The 21506-nt window shown below is 39.0% G+C and overlaps 1 protein-coding gene across 1 annotated transcript; it reads right to left on the reverse strand.

Moving 5' to 3' along the window:
* Nucleotides 1-708: 708 nt before the first annotated feature.
* Nucleotides 709-17478, reverse strand: LOC139714570 (3-hydroxyanthranilate 3,4-dioxygenase-like). The gene is made up of 9 exons (XM_071626261.1): nt 17110-17478; nt 11164-11245; nt 8730-8813; nt 7614-7720; nt 6938-7071; nt 5278-5426; nt 3964-4032; nt 3312-3403; nt 709-2794 (listed from the first exon to the last, which is right to left on the reverse strand). The coding sequence occupies exons 1-9, from the start codon at nt 17199-17201 to the stop codon at nt 2698-2700; spliced, it is 906 nt and encodes a 301-aa protein (XP_071482362.1). The 5' UTR covers nt 17202-17478; the 3' UTR covers nt 709-2697.
* Nucleotides 17479-21506: the final 4028 nt, after the last annotated feature.

A 21506-nucleotide genomic window follows, 5' to 3' on the forward strand; every position in this document is an offset into this window, starting at 1 on the left:
CAGCACAACACTTTCTACCGAGACATATTGGCTGTGCACATAAGCAATTGTCAATAGACTACTGTTTCATCACATTGATTTTACATACTTGCATGTTTCAAAATACACATTAGGGGCGGACCCAGGAATTCCGTAAAAGGGAGGCACATTTCCAAAATTAATGGGAGGCACATGCACCCCCTTTTTTTAAATATTTCTTTTGTTTTAACCGAAAATAAAGAGGGGGCGCGCGCCCGGTGCACTCCCCTTTGGATCCGCCACTGCACATGATGCAGATATAATATGAAATAATATGAAAGATGTATAACAATACCCCTTATGTGTTTTTGACTTTTTCAGTTTGTAGAGAAGCAGGCACATATGGCATAATTTTCCTTCTAGCAACAGCATTGTAGGAAGAGGGTCAGTATAAATATGCATCGTATTATAATAATTGACACTTCTATCCGACTTCTTTTACTCCAATTGTTGTCTTGTTTGGTTTCAGTAAAATTTTGTGATGAAAATCCACATACAATTGTGTGCCAGCCCATGTCTGGATAATACAGAGTATATTTGGCAGTGTTTGGGATCTAATAATGGCGCGACCCCTGAACGATCAGTGCCACCACTGAAGAAGCTACATCAGCAAGCAGAACCATGGATTAATAAACCAGGCAGGTTTAGTGGTAAACAGAAAAATCAAGTCAAAAATATACTTAGCACTATCCCAATTATCTCTCCAAGAAATAACCAATAACTTCAGTGATTCTCTTCACATAATTATTCCTCTACTTCAACAAATTTTTAGTCAGCAATGTGGACCATTATTACAAGATACCACTCCATTTAAAATGTAAAATGAGACCAACTACAAACAATATTATTGCTTGTTGAATATGTATTTTGCGAATGCTGAAATTTTCCCATACCCCAAAAAATAAAGATACTCAACCATGAATAATGTAGCATGTCAACATATTTTCACTAAATTACTGGAATGTTTACCCGTATAACAAAGCTTTCCACTAAATTGCATGAACTGATTAATCTTTGATTATTCTTGTTTGTAACAAGGACAGAGAAAAAAAGTAACTTCTCTGTTGGACAATGAAAACACACAAAGTATCTCCAAGAAATTTCATGATAAAGTAGAGTGATACTGAACCACTTAATTCTTGGCCCTTTTGAAGGGATACACCACTTACAGCTGCACATAAACACATATTAAAACATATTACATTCACCATTTCTCTGTTAACATGTTACAGGAAAGAAAAGATAACAATTCACAGTGGTACTGTTGCACATCAAAGCTGTTGATTGCTGCTGTTGATTTGCCAGAATATTCTCACTAAGTCCACATCATTGTTATAGCACTAGTAACTGGGGCAATGCGGGAAGTTCAATCCAAACCCAGCTATTTAAGGGCATTTCCACATGCTTTTATAGGGCACAATTCTCTCTATATGAGTCAATGAAACAGAATGGGTCAAACTATTTAGCACATTGTATACTTCTCAGATATTTCTTTCAATATCAATGATTGCATTTGCTTTATTTTGCTCTATGTTACTGAGTTTGCATATTGTACATCACCTTTCATGTATGTTCATTGTGAGATTAATTGGAAATCAGAAATGCCTGATTTGTCAATACACAATACGAGTCTACACCAATCTAGAATCTTGTACACATTGTATACGCACAAACATGTGGCACACACTGCATGTCTACTACACCAATAGGTAAAGAGACAATACAAGGTGTGTATTGTACAAGGGTCATTTGCTCAGTACCACGCCATGCTGTGTACCTACAAACTACAATTATCACACAGAGTCATAGGAGAAGGCACGAACAATTCTTTTGCTGGGTCTAGTGGGCATTTCTACTCACATGTAGATAGAAAACACAATGAATACCTTGCTAGGTCTGTTGCATTCCATGTGTGGAAGAGAGTGGGGTGCACTGACATTTACAACAGAAAGTCAGTTGATTTAGATTTTTTTTAAAACACAATCTGAAATTAACTACAAATGCATTCAATATATCCTTTTTTAACACAAAAATACACAAACATGACAATTTTCTCTCAATTACAAGAAGGGTTGAATTGTAGCAACAGTTTCTAGGGCTACATGTGAACATTTTTGTTTTCTATTTTGAACACAATTTAATTGAATGAAAGAATCATAATAATCTTGCAGTTCCAAATTTCTTGTTACATTACATTCAACTCAAGTTTATATGTTTGTTTGGTTGGTTTTTTTTTTTTGCAAAATAAGTGTAGTTCATTCTGTATTTTCACAAGAGACACATATGGTCATGATGTATCTGTAGATTTGCCTAGTAAGGCAAATACAGGGAAAACCAGTTATAACAAGGTCACTGGGACTGCTGATTTTACTTCTCTATAACCAGTAGCTCCTCGTAAACTTGCTAAGAAGGAGGACCTTCTAAATACAGTATTGGAAAATCGCAACCATCAAATTTGTCTCTTTAAAAGCGGTATTTCATAGTAAGTGAGCCTATTATGACAGGGCTTTCTGGCATTCTTAAAAACCCAAATTCAACTTGTGGCTGTATTCCTACACAGATGTTGAGACATGCTCTTCAATCCACATTGCAAGCTACAGCTCTACATTACAATCTTTCATTTCTTTCCTTTGGCAAGGGTCTTGAGAACATAGATGTGCCAGACAGAACTTGTGCAAACTACTGCTCCACGTTGCCATTTTTCACCTCCTTCTTTCGGCGAGGGTCTTGAAAGCAGACGAGACAGAGGGAGCCCTTCTCGCGCTTGGCATTATACCTGGAGGGGGCCAAAAAGAATGCATAGCTACTGATGTCATCAGATTGTCATCTTAAAATTCCAGAGACACATACACACTCTCTGCTTTTGTCTCACTTAACCCTCAGCACCTGGAAGTCAGTATGCTTGGGACACCACAGTATGGTGTCGGAAGAAACAAAACCCTACGCCAGTTCATCAATTTGAAATGCATCTGAAATCAAATTTCGGATTGCAAACAGTTCTATGATATCTACTGCACATACCACACATGTTGTGAATTAGAACTCATATGACATCTCACAAGTGGAGAAATTCACAAACAGAGAGCCATAGTGACAAAATGGGATGAAAAAAATCTCTTTTCAAAAAGTATATTTAGCAATATCTTGCTTATATACATTTGTTTGTTGTGTAACAGAGAGCAATATTTTGTCAACAACTTCAAAAACAGAATGACAAACTTCACTTTCAGTAAGTTATTCAAAATAATTCACAAGACAAGTTGGCATGCTGAAGAGTGGTTGGCTGTACTCACATGACACCTTTTGGCACCAGCATGCAGTGTCCCTCATTCAGCTCGTGCTTAGTCACCTTGACATCTCCGACACCCACGGTAGTCTTCCCTTCCTGCAGGTCACATTGAGGTAACACGTAAAATACGCAAAACTTATTCAGACCTGTAATGTGCCATGCCTCACAAAGACTTAAAGGAAGCCAAAGCCTAATGTAAATGTGGATTGAGTGAAAGCAGTAATGTTAGTACAACACATCAATATACACACTAAAGATGAAAAACCACAGATTTATAGCATGGCTGCTCTCAGAACATAATACGTTATTCTCCATCTGCATTTAGTTTTCAACATTATCAAGATCACAACAACGTTATGTTTGATCACATGATACTTTGAAGACCAATAGCTGAACAGCATATCATTTTAAAGAGGGATACACCATGCTAAATATTTGACATCATTTTCAGCAACAACACCTTCATTTAACACCTATGCATTTACAATGGACCCACTGAAAGATTGAGAACACTTAGTCGTTGTCAAAACAAGTTGAAAGAAACACACAAATACACGAACAGAAAACAAAATAAAATGAAACAAAACAAAAAAGATTCTACCCTTGGCATTATCCAGGGTAGAGGGTATAAATGAAGGGACAAAGTTTGGCCTCACCAGTTGCCACAGCCAGATTTCAGCCTCCTCACATCCCCCTGCCTCGTCGCCTTCTCCCCACATCACCACCTACACCACAAGGAGCAAAATGATATGTTAGAACCACGGCTTCTTTCATGCTATGCAGCACTTTACTCTGGGTCAAGTTAATTCCTTTCTTTTTACATCATTATACCATGGGACTAGCGCGGAAAGAATATCACAATATCAGATTTGAACCCTATGACAGACTTACACCATAGGGAGCAAAATTATATGTTACAACCACAGCTTCTTTCATGCTAGATAGCACTTTACTCTGGGTCAAGTTTTAAGTCCTTTCTTTTTACATCACTATACGATGGGACTAGCACAGAAAGAATATCAGAATGTCAGATTTGAACCCTATGAGAGACTTACAGCATCTCCCAAATGACTTTCAGACCTTGAAGTTAGAATGTTTTCTATCACTCCTCACAAGCATCACCAACTGATATACTATACGAAACAAGTTAGGCAAGTATTCATTCTGATAATGCTCATCCTCAACTTAGTTACGAAAATTGAAATAGAGATTGCCTAAAAACACATTCAGAACTTGCAATTTTACCACAAAGTTTCCCTTTACCACATTTTTGTGGTATGATCCTAACTTTTCTGTTGTCTGCTTTGTTTGTTTTGTCTGCAAAGCATGCTACACACACACAGATCCTATTGATGGTACTATAAAACAACTGCCATATGCCACGAAAATGTGCTTCAACAGGGAGTACATGACAAAGTGTTCCACTCTCCCATGGTCATGCTCACCCATTTGTTGACTGGTATTTGACTAAACCCATGTGTCACATAACAGCGAGCTTTAGATCTGCGACACAAAACGCTAAGATGACGTTTGCATTGCGTTTTCCCCTCCCCCTGCGTCATGTTGCAAAGTAGCTTTAGATTTTGTAAAGACATAGCCTATAAAAAGCAAAATAGTGTCCCAGTTGTTGTTTGTGGCATGTGAAAGTTCTGATCAAAACAGAGAGTGGACATCATAATGGCATCAAGTAGCTCTCTGCATCTTGAAAATGAGCGGACGCTAAAGTGGCCAAGAACCGTCGTGAAAACTCAGACGTGAGACCCATTTTGATAAGTGGTCTTGCGCATGCACAGAACAGTTTTTTTTTTTTTTGCCCTCGTAATGTTCCCATCACAGATCTATAGCTCCCTAATGTTTATATATGACACACCTCTTGCACAATAGACTGTGACAGTCTGCAAGAATATTCAGCTCATTGAAGGAGGCAGACTTAACCAGAAGAACAACACAGAGACTTGTTAGCAACTTACACTGAACTGGTAGTTAGGACCAAAGAGTGTCTTTGAGCCCTTGCTTGCAATCTCCTCCCTGTTCTTCTCAATCCACTCCTGTAGGCTGAAAGGATCTTCAAGCTTGCGCTCCACATCCTGGGTAACAGGTGGTTTCTCCAGAAGTGTCCCTTGTCATGAAAAAAGGGGATGGAAGAAAGTAAGAACATGATACAAGTGTTGACAAACAAGGGTTCTTGGAAGAGGGCCTAGCAGCCAGATGCAGCAACTGAGAACATCAACTGGGAACATACACTTATGAATGGCTTAAATGGCTAACAATATATGATGAAAAATAAGAGTCCACCGCAAATACATTTACTGGTGTGCATCTCTATGCTGATTTCCAACCTACGCACATTCTGGTTAGTGTACCATATCATGTTTCTTCTTTTTTTTTAATGCTACAATCATAAGCCATAGGTTCGGTTCCAATATACATATGCAGAGACCTTAGTTTTGCTTTGCCTTTTTCTACAGTTAAACTCGCATAAGTCGATCTTCTTGGGCCTGAGCAAAACACATCGACTTAGGCGAGTTTCGACTTGTGCGTAAGTCGAAAAAAAATCGACTTACAGTTACACCACGCGTACACATGTATAATGTACATGTATGTTGTCTACTCTGGAGCCGAGAGCTGGAGCGGTGTGCCCGATATTTGCCCTTCAGCAAGACACTTTATCCACATTGAATATTACCGTTATTCATTTCCAAAATTAAGAGCAAACATCTGACATTTATTCTAGCATCTTATGGAGCCGATTGTTACCGCTGTTCATTTCCAAAACTGAAGGCAAGCATCCAGCTTTTTTTTTTTGGTGGCCCGGCGTGCGTTTTTGGTGACCCCGGTCGCATATTAACCATTCGCGAAATCGTGATTCGATTTGCGAGAAGACTCCGCTAAGTATATAAGGCATAGATCTCTACACTCGGCAGGGGCTACGTCATCCTTTCACCAGGTCTGGGTAACGGAAACCAAAATCTCGCGTGAGTTCTTGCGTTACCTATCGTTAATGTCAACGAAACATCGTTACACTTGGGATCGTTACTACAAACGTTAATTTTCCCGATCGTTAGTTTGCGTTAATAACGATTCAGGTGAAACCGCTTGCGTTAATGAAATGTTAATGTTTATTAACGCAAAGTTTCTTTTTGTATATACTGTATGTAAACAAAAACTGGCGTCTCATGATTTTGACAGTGATTTATTACACAATAAAATCTTATTCGACTTAGGCACAGTGAATTCAATGGTTGTTCCGTGAAAGTGTTCTTGGAATTTCATCGGCTTAGGCGAGTATTCGACTTAAAATATTCGACTTGTGAGTGAATTGATACACGTAAGTCAATGGGGAAAAATCGGGACTTTTTAAAATCTTCGACTTGCGCGATTATTCGACATATGCGACGTCGACTTAGGCGAGTTTAACTGTATCTTCAAAAATCAGCATTGATGGAATAGATAACATGGGATACATTATTGAATTGAGGGACAGTTAGTTGCTCTAGAATTGATCACGGTGAATTCTTGAACAGACATGTACGCAGTGTAAATGGACTACAACCGATATCTCGAATCCTTTAGCAATGGTTGAGAATAGCCCAAACATGGTGGCTATGGTAAGAATATGACATGGGTTACCTTCAATGGGTTTGCCAGTCTTGCACTGCTCTGAGGCAAAGAAACGCTTAATGACTGGAGCAAGCTGTGTGCCCAGGTCCTCACAATAAAACCACTCCTCGTACAGTCTGTCCAGAGAGTTTTCCTGGTAGTACCTAATTGACAAATAGAATGTAAGCAACAGGCAAAATAGACATGCACATAACAAGCAAAACATTTTTCTGAACACCATCATTCTCTGCATGACTATTCCTATTCCCCAGAGTGTCCTCTGCAAAAAAATAAAAAAAAATAATAAAAAAATAATAATAATGATAAATTTCAATTTTTGCTGTGGTATGTTTCTCATAGAACAATCGTTGTAAATAAATCATCCGCGGATCTGTCACATGTTTAGATATTTTTCAAAAAGAAAAAAAAAAACTCTTCTATTGACAATATGCAGTATCACAAACTACTTTACAGTAACTTCATGTCTTTCCAGACAATGAACCTTCCTTCAATTTCCCTGCTATATGACAAGTTGCCACAGGTAAGTAAGATCACAAATGCTGTCTGACACAAATGCTTTACAGGAGAATGCAGAATAGGGCAACAGGATTGTGAAAGGGAACTGTTTACCTTTAAGACTGTCACAAAGTTAATGCATATCTACCAGTAACAAGAGGATTTTGTTTTGTTTTTCTCCCAGCCTTACCTTAGTCCATCCTTCTCGTCCTTCGTGCGCTCCCTTTCCAGCACCAGGCCAACTGTCTCAGCCTGCCGCTGAGGAGAATGAGGGATACAGCTCGGGAGCAGGAAAATCTGTACAAGGGAACGGAAGTAGCACAGATAAAGGGAAAATTCCACTCCACGCTCCAGTTGACATTCACAAGAAAAATAGAGCAAGAAAAAATAAACAGTAAAATAGCACAAGATTATCATCAACACTAAAAAAAAAAGTTACAAGATATTACAGTATCAATATTAAAGTCACAGTCACATGATTACATACAATGTAATTTCATGGGCTGTTTGCCCTGTTAAATCTAGCATTGAGTGGGTTTTTTTCTTTAATGCTAGGTTTACATTATGTTCCTAGCAACCACAGTTATCATGTTTCAGGTAATGCAGACAAAGCGGGATGGATGAGAGACGGGGGGGGGGGGGGGGGGGGGGGGGAGGGATGGGCTGAAGTGAAATGTGACAGGCTGTGATAGCTGTGGATAGTGAGCACGATTATTAAACTGTCAAAACATTTGTCACAGCAGTCACAGCACAGATGGGAAACCTAGTAGGCCATACCAAAATGGGTTGAGAGACACATTATTGCAGGTACGTACAATACAAAGAGAGAAGACTAAGCTGTGAAGAAAGAAGCCTAAAACTTGAATATGAAGAAAAAAATGGCCAAAATTCCACAGCGCACTGCATTTCAGGCAAACGGGGGCTGCTATGGCCACTGGGAGCATAATGTAAACCCGATATTCTACCAAACCAAAATACATCAAATCACTGAAACAGAATGAATTATAGAAGTGATTTGGCTTATGCAAAAATAAACTGTATTTTGAGAGGAATGAAAAAAAAAAGTAACATCTGACATCAGCTCAGCAAAGGATACTGAGTATATATACATGAAATATCCAACTCTAGGGATTAATTGGTAAGATCCCCCTTCTCCTAAATCTTCCTATAATGATACTACCAGAAAGAGACTAGTGGATATACATATGCAATCCAGGTCATCACAACTACCAAAGGTACAATCTCTTTGTTAGACTTGATCCACTCATTTGTACATGCTTCTCTCCCCCCTCTCTTTTATGCTTACCTCTCCTTCTTTGATGTGGATATCTTTGTGCTTGTTCTGTTCCACAACTTTGAGGCACATGTCTCCAGTTTTCATGTAAAAGAGCTGCAACACAATGTTAAAATAAATTAAAGCAAAACTAACAAAAATTAAACATCCAGAAGACAATGTCAACGGAAACCTTATCTTCAAAGGGGAAACTGCTTTTAGGCAATGATATAAGAGTATCAGATGAGTGTATTTGTATTGGTGTTCTCACATTTTCATATTGAATGCATTCCCACTTAAAGTGGGAGGTTCATCACAGCTGGTCAGTAAACTTTCAGAGGTTTGAACAAGAGGACAATCACTCATGCATGCATGGGAACTGAAGTCATAGTATTGAAATGTGTTCACGCAGAACAAGTAGAAGGAAAGGCGATTATCAGTTCCAGGGAAAAACAAACACATAAAAATGTGTATAAAGCTCAGTAGTAAATCAGTAGTATGACTAAGGTATGTGCAGTGCCATTGTAAAGGAAATTGAGCAACTTCACATAGTAACAGGTACTGTTCATAAACAAAACATGTCTAAACTATGAAAAATTTTTGTTTTTCATGTACTGAACAGAGTCTCCAATAGCAATTAAACAACTGAAACTGAGAAGGAATACTGATGTTCTCATTACACAAATGTAATACACATATCCACAAATGGATATTTTAAAAGTGCTGTATTTATCCTATATTTTTTCCTCAGGGGAGCAAATAGTAAAAACTGACGTGACATACAGCACCATGTGGAGCCCGAGTGCTACTATCTTATTGATAGGTGAATAGCGCTGCTTCCACTTGCAAGTGTATGCCTGATGCATTGACACATTGTATGTCTGTACTTTGACCCAGAAACAGAGCAGCCAGAAGCTGCTTGGTGCCTGAACAATGTTACCTACCCCCATGTGTAGGAAACAGTGACAGAGAGCATGGAGTTACATACAAGAATACTCCAATGCACATTGCAATTACATCTAATGTATCAAGTGAGGTACACAGGTTTAGGCTAGGTTTCAGCAAACACTAGCCTGAACCAATGCTTCAGTGTTATAACTACCCGAGGTTGTATTTTCTAAATACAGGGGATTTTGCATCACTGTAAATTAACAGCATACTAGTCACACTATGTCAGGTCTATTATTAAACGTTTAGGTGATGACTGCATTAAGGCACTAATAAATTGATTAATTAAAATTAAATAATGGATGCATGAATGTGATAGAAAACAAATGCCTACTTCATATACAAACTAGATTTTGGAAACACTGGCATCCATACATGTCTCAAGGAAACTCTCAATTACTGTACCAGCAGAAACTTTGCAATGAATTTGTAGTGCTCTTTGTTTATAATTCAGCTGATGGGAAATCAATGTTAACTTAACAAAATATTCAAAGTTTTCAGTTTGGATGTAAATTGTCTATCCAGTGAATTTAGGCTATATCTTGATTCCCAGTCCACCCCCCTCTTGTTAATCCTGTAAACATGATTATTACCTCCGCCAAGGGAGGAGGTTATGTTTTCGTTACCGTTGGTTTGTTTGTTAGTTAGTTCGTTCGTTAGTTAGTTCGTTAGTTTGTCCATGCGCAAAATAACTCAAAAAGTAGTTAACGGATTGGGATGAAACTTGCAGGAATGGTTGAGAATGACACAAGTAACAAACGATTAACCTTTGGTAGTAATCTGAGAATTTTGGGGGAATTTATGAAGGATTTTTGATATTTTGGTAGGTAGGGTCATTGAACTTGGGAGTTCAGGCTGCGTGTATTTGAGGTTTGCTTGCGTGCACTATAGTGCGTGCTCTAGTTTCTGCTAGGGCGAGGCGCGCCGTGCAGCTGAGGGTTTATGACGTAACAAAGGCTTTTTCTATATTGGGAAATCGGGCGACTTATAAGTACTTATGGGTGGAAATCACTGATATCTCTATGGAAGAACAAGATCAGTGGTGGAAATGAGCTGCATGCTTGGCGGAGGTCTGCACTCTCAGAGTGCTTTTCCAGTTAAAGATGATCTACTGCAAAAGTGGATATTTTTACGCGACTAATTTTTCGCGCTTGGCCGGGTAAGACGAGTTTCGCATTTTTTTAATTCTGTGGAATCAAGACACCAACTACAAGAACATATGGCACGCAAATATATTCATGCACTTTTATTTTCGCGCCAGCTTCTGGTTGCGCGAAATGCACGAAAATTTCAACACCGCAAAAATTTCCACTCTTACAGTTAGTTGGAAGGCCTATGGTAGGACGTTTTGTAGTATATCTGTGAGCTTGTGTTTTAGTGTTCTCTGGCAGTGCCTGTAACGTTTCTGTACATATTATGTCTGTGTATGTTTTCATATTTTGTATATATGTTGCTTTTCAACTTACATACCCCAAATGGGGTGATTGAGTCCATAAACTTACAAGCTTTCAAACCATACCTCCTCTCCTTCTTCAATGTGGTAGTCTTTTCTCACATTGGGTCCCCCGACAAAAAAGGCTTTCATCTGTCCATCTTGGTACCTATGACAAGATCAGATTTAGATAGATGAATAAAGGGCATACACATGCAAACACAGGCACAAATATATGTGCAGACATAAAATATACCTTTCTGATTTTCGTTGAATTATTATCAGGGCATTATATTTAAGAAAAGAAGAAGCAAAGGAGCAACATACCAAAGTTGTATTCCACTATTACTATAGGTAGGGACTTATCTGCAGATCTGAGGCTAAAGCAATTAAATGTCATGCTTGCCTAACAATGAAAGAAAACAAATAATGGTATATCAAACAGCAGGTATTGAGCAATGTTCTCTTTCTCTCTCCCTCTCTCTGTTTCTCAATTTACACTTGAACTAAAGTTACCGCTGCATGCAAGTAGCATATAGAATGAAAATAGCCATGGCACAAACTGATGGATCTTCTTTAGACCAGCTGTCATGAAAAAGTTAAAGTGGAAGTCAGTTTTATTCTGAATCACGATTCCGGTGCCCTGGTAGTTTCCAGGTCAAACTGAGCAGGCGCTATATCAGTCATACACCCCCCCCCCCCCCTTCTTATTATTTCCTTATGCACTAATGTCATTACAAAAGTATGCTAAAACAGGGTACCATCTTTATAAGCATGCATCAAATATTCTTGATGTCTGCTCATCAGAAACTGTTCCATACTATGTGTACATGGCTGACTGTGACTGTGCTACTGAGTCACCTTTCAAGGAAAATGGTGTCATCTCTTAGCTAAAATTCAAGGATCTGTGTGGACCACATCTGTTGACGTCCAATGTGTTGTATAAAACAAATAGTGTATGGTCTTTAGTGCAATCACCTGCAAAAGTGAATTGCACATGGTTGTGACCACTAAGAGCATGCTGTAAAAGACACAACTCCGAAATCCCATAATTTTGTTTTGTGTCTAATTTGGTTGGCACTTCTACAAAATTATGCTTGTCTGATGGATTCTACAAATAAATACATTTGAGCATGATGTGGCTTCTGCAAGTCAAATTTATGAGATCTCTGATAAGTTCTGTAACAAAATTGCCCCAGAGGCACCCCTGAAAGTCCATTTACCCCACAACTGTTCTCCAGTGTAGTGGTAGAATACCCCAGTAAATAAGCCTATGATTTAAAGGACAAGTTCACCTTCATAAACATAAGGATTGAGAGAATGTAGCAATATTAGTAGAACACATCATTGAAAGTTTGAGGAAAATCAGACAATCCGTTCAAAAGTTATGAATTTTTGAAGTTTTTGTGCAGTACCCGCTGGATGAGAAGACTACTGCAGTGTATGAATAACTTAGATGTCACATGCGTACAACAATATAAGGAAAATATAAAGAAAATTTCACAAAATTCCATCTTTTGAAAAAAGTACACATTCCCCTGACTCCTTACCGACAAATGTTATGGGTAATATCATTCCCCCTGCCTTTAGAAAGAGGCAAGTCAAGTGCTCTTTTATTATGCGAAAAAAGTGAAAATATGTTGAATTTTCTTTTACATTTTCTTTATACTGTTGTACGCATATGACTCACAAGCTGTAGTAGTCTCCTCATCCAGCGGTTCCAACACAAAAATTCAAAAAATTCATAACTTTTGCATCGATTGTCCAATTTTCCTCAAACTTTCACTGATGTGTTCTACTAATATTGTTGCATTTTCTCAATCCTTATGTTTATGAAGGTGAACTTGTCCTTTAAGACACAGTGTGGCCAAGGGAAGGGTGCACCAAAGTGTAATATGTAGGATTATAAAATGGGTTCAAGAATGTAGCCAATTGGAAGCGCTGAAATGAGTCACGTGTGCGTGCATTATTTTCTTCAGGTATGCACTAAGAGGAGTCTCTCTTCCACCTCCCTGGCCTGACGTACGTCACAATGTTTACACTAGCAGTGCGCACTCAATCAGTTGTTACAAGTGCGTCACGCGCTACTATACGCGCTGTCAATCCTGTAAACAACTTCTAGTTCGGGCCGCGGGCTGCCACAACAGCCGGCGGCCTTTCTTGTGCATAACAGTACGTGGCGTACGTATACTCTACGTACAGTACTTATGTGCGGGATTTCCGAGTGCGACGTGCGTAAATGTTTGGGACGAACATCTTCGGACATCTTGACTTTTGAGCGAGTGCTACATGTTGCTGACTGGTATTGACCCACAAAGGTACGTGAATAATGCTGTTAGTTTTCGACCCATTTTATAAAACAAATGATGCACAGGATTATTTCGTGGCGTTAGTGAAGGTGCGGCGCGCTTGAGAGTATTGACAATGGTGCGACATGCACGAGGCGCACTAACACACTCTATCCTGTGCATCATTTGTATATTATGGGGGCGGAGGTATATTTGGGCATAACTTTACAATGAATGAAACCAACTTTCTTTTTCTTTTCTTTTTTCTCTGCACAGGGTGTTCTCAACCTTGTGTGAGCAGACTGCTTGCTCCTTGTTCCAGAATAATCAATTGCTAAATTGTGATTTCTTTTTTCTTTTTCTTTTTTTTTGAAAATTATTGCTTTAATGTGAAGTTACTGACAAAGATAAAGGTATAAGTATTCAACCTTAAATGTATCTTCAAACAAAAACAACAAAGAACATGGTTTGGGGTGAAGGGGGAGTTCTTTTCAAAACCTCATAGGAGAAGGACACCAAACGTACAAGAAGTCCCTGCATACTCAAGTATAGACTACAGATGGTATCTGTCTCTTCTTGTTGGGCTTCTATATCTTCAGGGGCTGACCATGTTATATAAATATATGTACCAATGTTAGATAAGAAACCCGACACAGAGAGACAGATATACGATCGGTCTAACTCAAGGAAATTGTATCGTCTTGGTTTTATTTCTTTCTCATCCCATTCTCAGTAAACTCAGCATAGTTCATTTGTACAATATGCCTTGTACATAGTATAGTACTATAAGCAATAAAATCATTGGAGTGGAGATTGGTGAGTGACACAACCTGGTGAAATTCTGTATCTCTTCTTGATCTGCTGAATAAGCTTGAAATAACATACAAGTGAAAAACACACTCTCTTTCTTGTTCTTCTTCTTTCTGTTCTGTACAGTCCACCTCTGGCGTATCATGGTACTGCTGGTAGGCATGATGTAGACTAACACCGGCCCGGCGTGGGGTGCTGTAACTAGTAACAGCTGTGTTGGGGTGTACGTGTACAGTGTAGGTTATAGACTACATTATCATTAAATCAATGTACAGCTAAAAATACTCCATTCCAATCTACAGTAAGAAAGTTGAATATCCTGCACCACTTGCTTAGATTGAGATTAGTAATAAGTGATACAGTTAATGCCAATGATTCAAGTGCCAGTGTGTGTTGTGTGTTGCAATTAATGTGCATGAGCATACTAGAAGTGAAGTGTGTGGTACTGTAAAAGTGGTTTCTTTCGCGTACAGATACTTTCGCGGTTTCCATCGGTGCCGACTTTTTCGCGTGTGTTTAAATTCGCGGTCGGCAAAATCTGTAAATTCACAGTCGGCAAAAAACTGTTTTATTTTGCATATGAAAACCCCAACTATAATCCAATTCTTCTTTTATTTATTAAATAGAAATTAAAATTAAATGCGGGCTTACCTAAAATCCCGTCTCTCGAGTACTTTATAACATACTTGTACCTACACTAGTGTTTGTACATATGTTTCAGGAGTCTGTATATATGTTATATTCTCAATCACTCTGTACATAATTATGAACGTTACTCGTTGAATGGTGACCTACAAATTTTACAAGCTATGCTTTTAGTTGGGTCACCCCATTTCCATTTTGTATAGTAACTCTATATTCTGTTAATTCATGCTGTTATATTACTGTAATATTATGTGTCAATATGTTTCATCAATGCAATGCAATGTAAATGCAAATGCAAAAATGCAATGTAAAATACAATGTACATGTAAATGGAAATGAAATGAATAAATGCAATTTAAAAAAAAATTCAATACATTGCGCGGTATCACTGTGTGTGTGTTGACCATCAATACACTCAATGCGCGGAAACTTTGTGTGTGCATGTGTGCAATAGCGTTGTAACAAGTGGCGAGTTCAAAACATTTTCACGTGATGTTAAATTCACGGTTCAACCTCAAAGCGCGAAAAGCGCAAAAATAAAACCACTGCGAATGAAACCACTTTTACAGTAGTCTGTAAGTACTATGAGCACAATGAATGGATACTGAAGGATAGATTGAGTGAGATGCCTGCCAAAGCTATAGAAAACTTCAGCACAAACTAATGTTATAATTGAGCAAACCAAGGTGAATAAATAAAAGGTTAGGATTTAAACCAGCAATGTTTACACATTGTGATGTGTAAACACTGCGAGTATAGTATCAGCACTCAGGAGATTCTGCACAGTACAGGGAGAAGAAGACAGTGATTACTAGTTGGAAAAGAAAAGAACACAGCCAATACACAGAATAAATGAATGGACAAGAACATAATAATAAATATACACACAGTCACTGTCCAAATGATAATAGACTCCAAATCAATGGTTGGGTTTCCAGGTCTCGGGAATTGACTGAACATGCTGAAAGATCAGTAGGCCCCTAGGCTATGTATTTATTGTCGGGGATATGTCCCGCGGAGACGACGTCAGGCTTCACATGGACCTACAACACATGGACATTCATCGCTCGTTAATTAATTCGTGCACCTGTTTCTGTCAAAAGCGTCACAAAAACATTTTGAACATGCTTTCCTGCTTTGATCCAGTGTTGTCCACCGACAGCCAGCCTGGATAAAAACAAGACAGCGCTTTGAGAAATCTAAAAACTACATGCGCAGAAGCTAATAACTCTCTTAAATCAAGAAAAATGCATGTGCAGTTGTAGTGTATATTGCAAAATCATCACTAAAGCAATTTCATTTGCGAAATGCAAGTACTTTACAAGAAAAAGCAACTAATTAAGCAGATTGACTGTGATATGTAATCTATTTTTCCCCATTTGTCGCACATATCACATTGTTTCAGAGTAAACATGGGCAGTGACAGTAGACGACATGCTTGTCTTGCCATTCAGGGATGTTTACATGCATGGCCGCAAGTGGCCGCTTCAGTAATTACCAATTTTGTGACGCAAAAGTTGTCCTTGTTTCAGGTTTGGTGCTCCCCATCATTGGTGTTTATTCAAAGGCAGTTGAGTCTGAAAAGGCACCTCAGCCAAATAGGACCGAAATGAGGGAAACCGGGTTCTTTTGTCAGTGATGATGCACGATTACACAATCGTCATTGTCCAAACGTCTGAATGTACTCATTAAGATGCACATAATCAGGTGGCGGTGGTGAACATTGGATCAAAGAAAGACCTCTGTTCATGGTCCATATGTGTAGTAGGTCCATGGGCTTCACAAGAAAGAGTCCTCCCTCAATCATGTCAATCCTGGGCTGGGGTGACCGTGCGTGGGTTGGTTAAAACTAGTATTACATGGTAATAAAACTCCTCCGGGTAGCCGGATTTTCCTGTCTTCCCCGGGAACTGCTACATTGTACACCGCTGTAACAACTTACAGCATCAGCATTGGCCCTAGCCTAGCTAGCTAGGCCTCGCGCGGCCTCCATCACATCGGTCACCCGCCGGCCATGTAACAAGGCACAGTGTCGCACAGCGTCTGGTCGGGCTACCGGCCAGGCCAGGCTGACCTAGTGCCAGTGAACTACCAGGGGCGCGCATCCACCGGGCCCCCGGGGCGCAGCCCTCGCCACACCACTTACCTTAGCAGGACTCGATCGGTACTCCGTACTCGCTTCTACTCCCAGAAACTATTAAGATTTGAAGTCATAAAGTGTTAAAAGACCGGAGTGTGTGAAAAAAGTCGTACTAGAGCTAGAAGGAACACTTTCAAAGAAAACACTTACATCATTTTATTGCACACAGGTGGCAGAAAAAATTGTTTGTTTTCTTCGATCCAGCCATCGACATTTTTTACGTCAACTTGTGGCCCAGACATGGCGTAAAGTTATCGCTGTGCCTTCTTTCTCTGATCTCCCGTCTTGGAATCCTTGTAGGCTTCAATAGTCACAGCTGTACAATGCAAGTAGTATACGCTGGTATCCGAACTCATGTAACGTTAGAAGGCCGGAGGAGGAGTTCGAGTGCTAGCAAAGGTATAGTACAATACAAAATGTACTCGTATTGTCTACGGTATACTGTACTCTCAAAAGAATACGAATCATACATGTCTTTCGAGAGTTCCTGAGATGAACTCTTTACGTGACCTATAATGTACCTAGGATACGACAACACTGTTCGCAGGTTGCGGAGTCGCCCTCTTTGTCCTTTTTCAATCTTCATGCTGCATGGTGTAGGGGGGGGGGGGGGGGGGTGGTTCTTCCACCTCCCTGGTACATGGTGTGCATATCTATCAAAGATCCTATATAAATGTATACAAAGTAGGCCTATAGGATCTTTGCTATTATCAGGGAGGTGAAACGAACTAATCTCTCCAGTAGCGGATCCAGAGGGGGGTACAACCGGCGCACGCCCCCTTTATTTTTCGTTAAAAACAAAAGAAAAAAAAAATGAAACCCGGAAGTGGCACCAGAAATATTAGTTGTCCCCCCCCCCCCCTTTCCAGAATTCCTGGATCCGCCCCTGCCTCCCTGCTATTATTGAAGATCACTGTAATTTTGTAATAAGCCTGCGACAGAGTGGTACGATATGCTTCCCCATTGCGTGTGCATGGACCTACTACAAAAGTCCATAGATCGATGACACCATGTACTGTATACGGTCTGACCACAAATCTTGTATATTGCCCCCCCCCCCCCCACTTTTTAATGTGTAGACTGGTTTTGTTTGTTTGTTTGTTTTACATTGCTTGTCAGACGACTCGAGTAATCCAGGAAGTGACACCAAAATAATGTTATCTAAGATGTCTCTCCCCCCCCCCCCCCCAAGGTAGCGCCGCCAGCCATGCATATATAGAAGATTTTTCTTTTTCACCTGTTAAAAGTAAAAGTAAAGTTCTATTAACACTGTAACTGTAAGCAGGGAAGTGGAAAGTTCTCTTTCGGGTTCCATGGTCATCCTTGCTCTATGCAAGCAAGGCACTGATCTCTATAGGTGGCCTATATAGGCCCTATTTATATATATAGGAAATATTTTATAGAGATCAGTGAAGCAAGGTCACACCCAGGATTTTCCCCATGTTTGCCGTGTCCACGGTAATTCAAGCCTATTACTAGTATAACTGAGCCTTTGCCATTTTGTTATTATACGCCTTTATGCCATTTTTGTTATACGCTTTGATAAATTTCTCTGTAGGCCCTACTTTATATAATGTGTGAAATATTTTACACCATATATTATAATATGGTTGCATTCTATAAAATCACAGAGCCTGGCTTTGGCTTGATACGGTTCGATACTATATTGAACCCATGTGAATGCACTAGTGAATTGTTGGTTCAATTATGGAACTCATCACAAATTTGTCAAAGTTTTTGATAGGACCTTCCCACCCACTGCCGTCCTATAAAATAAAAATCCTATTATATGATGCGAATACCTGGTGGGTTTTATTTATTTTTTTAAAGAATGTTCTTATTGCCCTACCGAGTGCTAGGAACTCCTATAGGATATCAAATCAAACGATGGCAAACCAGAAATCATATCCGGGATTGATACCCGATTATGCTTGTAAATTGAGTGAATGCTGCAGCCATAGTTCCGTAGAATACATCAGTGAAGTTTGAGGAAAATTAAACAGTCTTTTTAAACTTTCATTGCCGTCATCAGAAGGCATGCAAAAGTTAGTAATATCACTGCAGGACAACGATATGAAGAAAAAATGCAAAAAGAATTCCAAAGCATTTCATTCTTTAGTGAAAAGTATTCATCAATGTGCACATTCTCTCGTCTTGTTAAGTCTTTTTTATACTGACAATATGTTCATGATGGTATATTTATATTATTATTCCCTCCTTTCTGAAAGAGGTAAGTCAAGTGTTCCTTTATTATGCTAGTAATGTTGATTTCTTTTATATTGTTGTATCGTTATCCTGCAATGACGTCACAAACTGGGGTGGTCATTCAAGATTTAAAATTTCTTCAGTTTTGATCATATTCGTTATCTGATTTTCAATGAATGACGGAATTCATGATCAAGCAAAGAATTGGATTGCGTGTATAGACCAGTGTGTCGTCTCATAAAAAGATGTACTAGTAATCAAACATAAGTCACAAAATAAAATGTAAGTCAGGCATCAGCCAACCAGTATTGAGTATTTAGGGACTTAATGATCTCAACTTTTGTGTAACAGGGCCATGGTTATACCAGAATGGTCCGTCAATATTTGGGAACCATCCATTTCATTATTTTGCTTGGATGCATTAACAATTAAAACACCTTAACGTTGCTAAATGCCCATCTTGCTGTCAGATGGATGTGCTGGCAAACACCATTTACAAGAATTATACTGAGTACATGATTAAAATCACGATGTGTTTATAATAATCAGTGAATTTAACCCTAAAAAGGCCGGGGGGGGGGGTTGAATCAACCCTCCCCCCCCCTCGACATTTTTCGCGACTACTCCGCCGCGCGAAATTTTTTGACCGCGCCGTTCGCTGACTTTTTACTTTCAAGTCTCGCGCATCTTTTGACACCATTTTCGCGAAAATCGCGCATACCGTTACGACGCTGCATGACGTTTTATACATGCCTGTCAGACCGAAAATGGCTCAAAAACGTGATTTTGTGTATAAAATCTATGCAAGTGGAGTTTTCTCTTCCTATTCATAAATATATGATTATTTTCACTTTCATAGGCTAAAACTATTCAATTTTAGCATAATTATGCTTGAAATAGGTTCTGTCATACATTTTGCAGAAAAAAATGATAAAACAAAAGGTCGAAAAAACAACGAAATACATAAGAAATTCATAAAACAATAAAATACATAAGAAATTGATTTTGATACCAAATTTTTTTCAAGTACATTGTTAGGAATGCTACAAAGAATATTTTCACCAAAAATTAGGATTCTAGGAGCTTTAATTTCTGATTTAGAGCAAAATGTATGATTTTATGCATATATTAGCATAATTAATTATTGTGATGAAAATTTCCATTTCTTTTTGTATAGCTTGGTAGAATACGCCACAGGTAATGCACGTGCCAAATTTCATGGCGATTGCGCCACAGAACACCCAAAAAAGCCCGGCCTGGTTAAGGTTAAAACTCAACTTGCCTGTTGGTACAAATTAATACCTTTTCCTGCTAATGCGCATAGTCAAACTCAGAGCTGTCTTGTTGGTATTTTAACAGTGATTTTGTAGAACACTCATAAATTGGTTTCTAGGTGGTTCAATCAAATTTGTTCACACAAAACACAAGGGAGGATATCAAAGCTAGTATAATATAAATATAGTTGTCATTACACTCGTTCAATGCAAGACACCATCATTTTGCTGAAAAGATACACTTTTTTCTTTTTGATTTCATGTAATAGTAAACAAGGAAATTCATTGTAAAGATTACGGCGTCAGTGGATCGTATAATATGGACCTATAACAGGTAGGCCTATATGTTAGTGAGGCCGAGTCATCATCGCTCTCATCTACTTGATATGTTAGCTTCAACCTATTTTACATACTGTCTACTCATTAAAAAAAATGTCGAATTTAAAACCACCAACCTTTCTAGTTAATATCGCTAATATTATCGAACTTGTTGAAACTTCTTCCATTCGATGTGTTTATCATTGTAACTCTTAGACATGGTCTTGAATGGAACTGAAATGGACATTAGGGGTCTCTGTTTGAGATGTTTATTGCGAATAAGGATCTGCTGTTAAAAAAAAAAGATAAAAGTCACGTGTTAAGCTCAATTTGTAGGGTGTTTTGTAAAATACCTGTTCCTAACAGGAGGAAGAAAATGTTGATGTTGAATGAGGAGACATGGTGATATGGTTCAAAGATTGGGAGAATTTTGTTTAACCTGTTTTAAAAAATCTAAAATCACGCAATCTGAATTTGCTTTCCTATGTCTTCGTTTACCGAACTTTCCTTTCCTCCGCCCATTTTCCGCTCATGCGGTCGGAGAGTATAATCTGGTTAGAAACTATACCGCACAATATCAGGCCCCTGGGAGCAACTTTTTTTTTCACCCACCCTTTCGGCTGCCAGACCATAAGCAGCGTTTCAGTAAGGGGTGGGGTGCATGCGTGCATAAGCCATACAAGCACTGTCGACAATTTCGGGGGGGGGGGGGGGGGGGGGGGGGGACAGGGGAGGTGAGGGGAGTGGATG

Source organism: Diadema antillarum, unplaced genomic scaffold (assembly GCF_040938485.1).
Source record: "Diadema antillarum isolate AM-2024a unplaced genomic scaffold, OU_Dant_1.0 seq00002318_RagTag, whole genome shotgun sequence".
Classification (NCBI taxonomy): Eukaryota; Metazoa; Echinodermata; class Echinoidea; order Diadematoida; family Diadematidae; genus Diadema; species Diadema antillarum.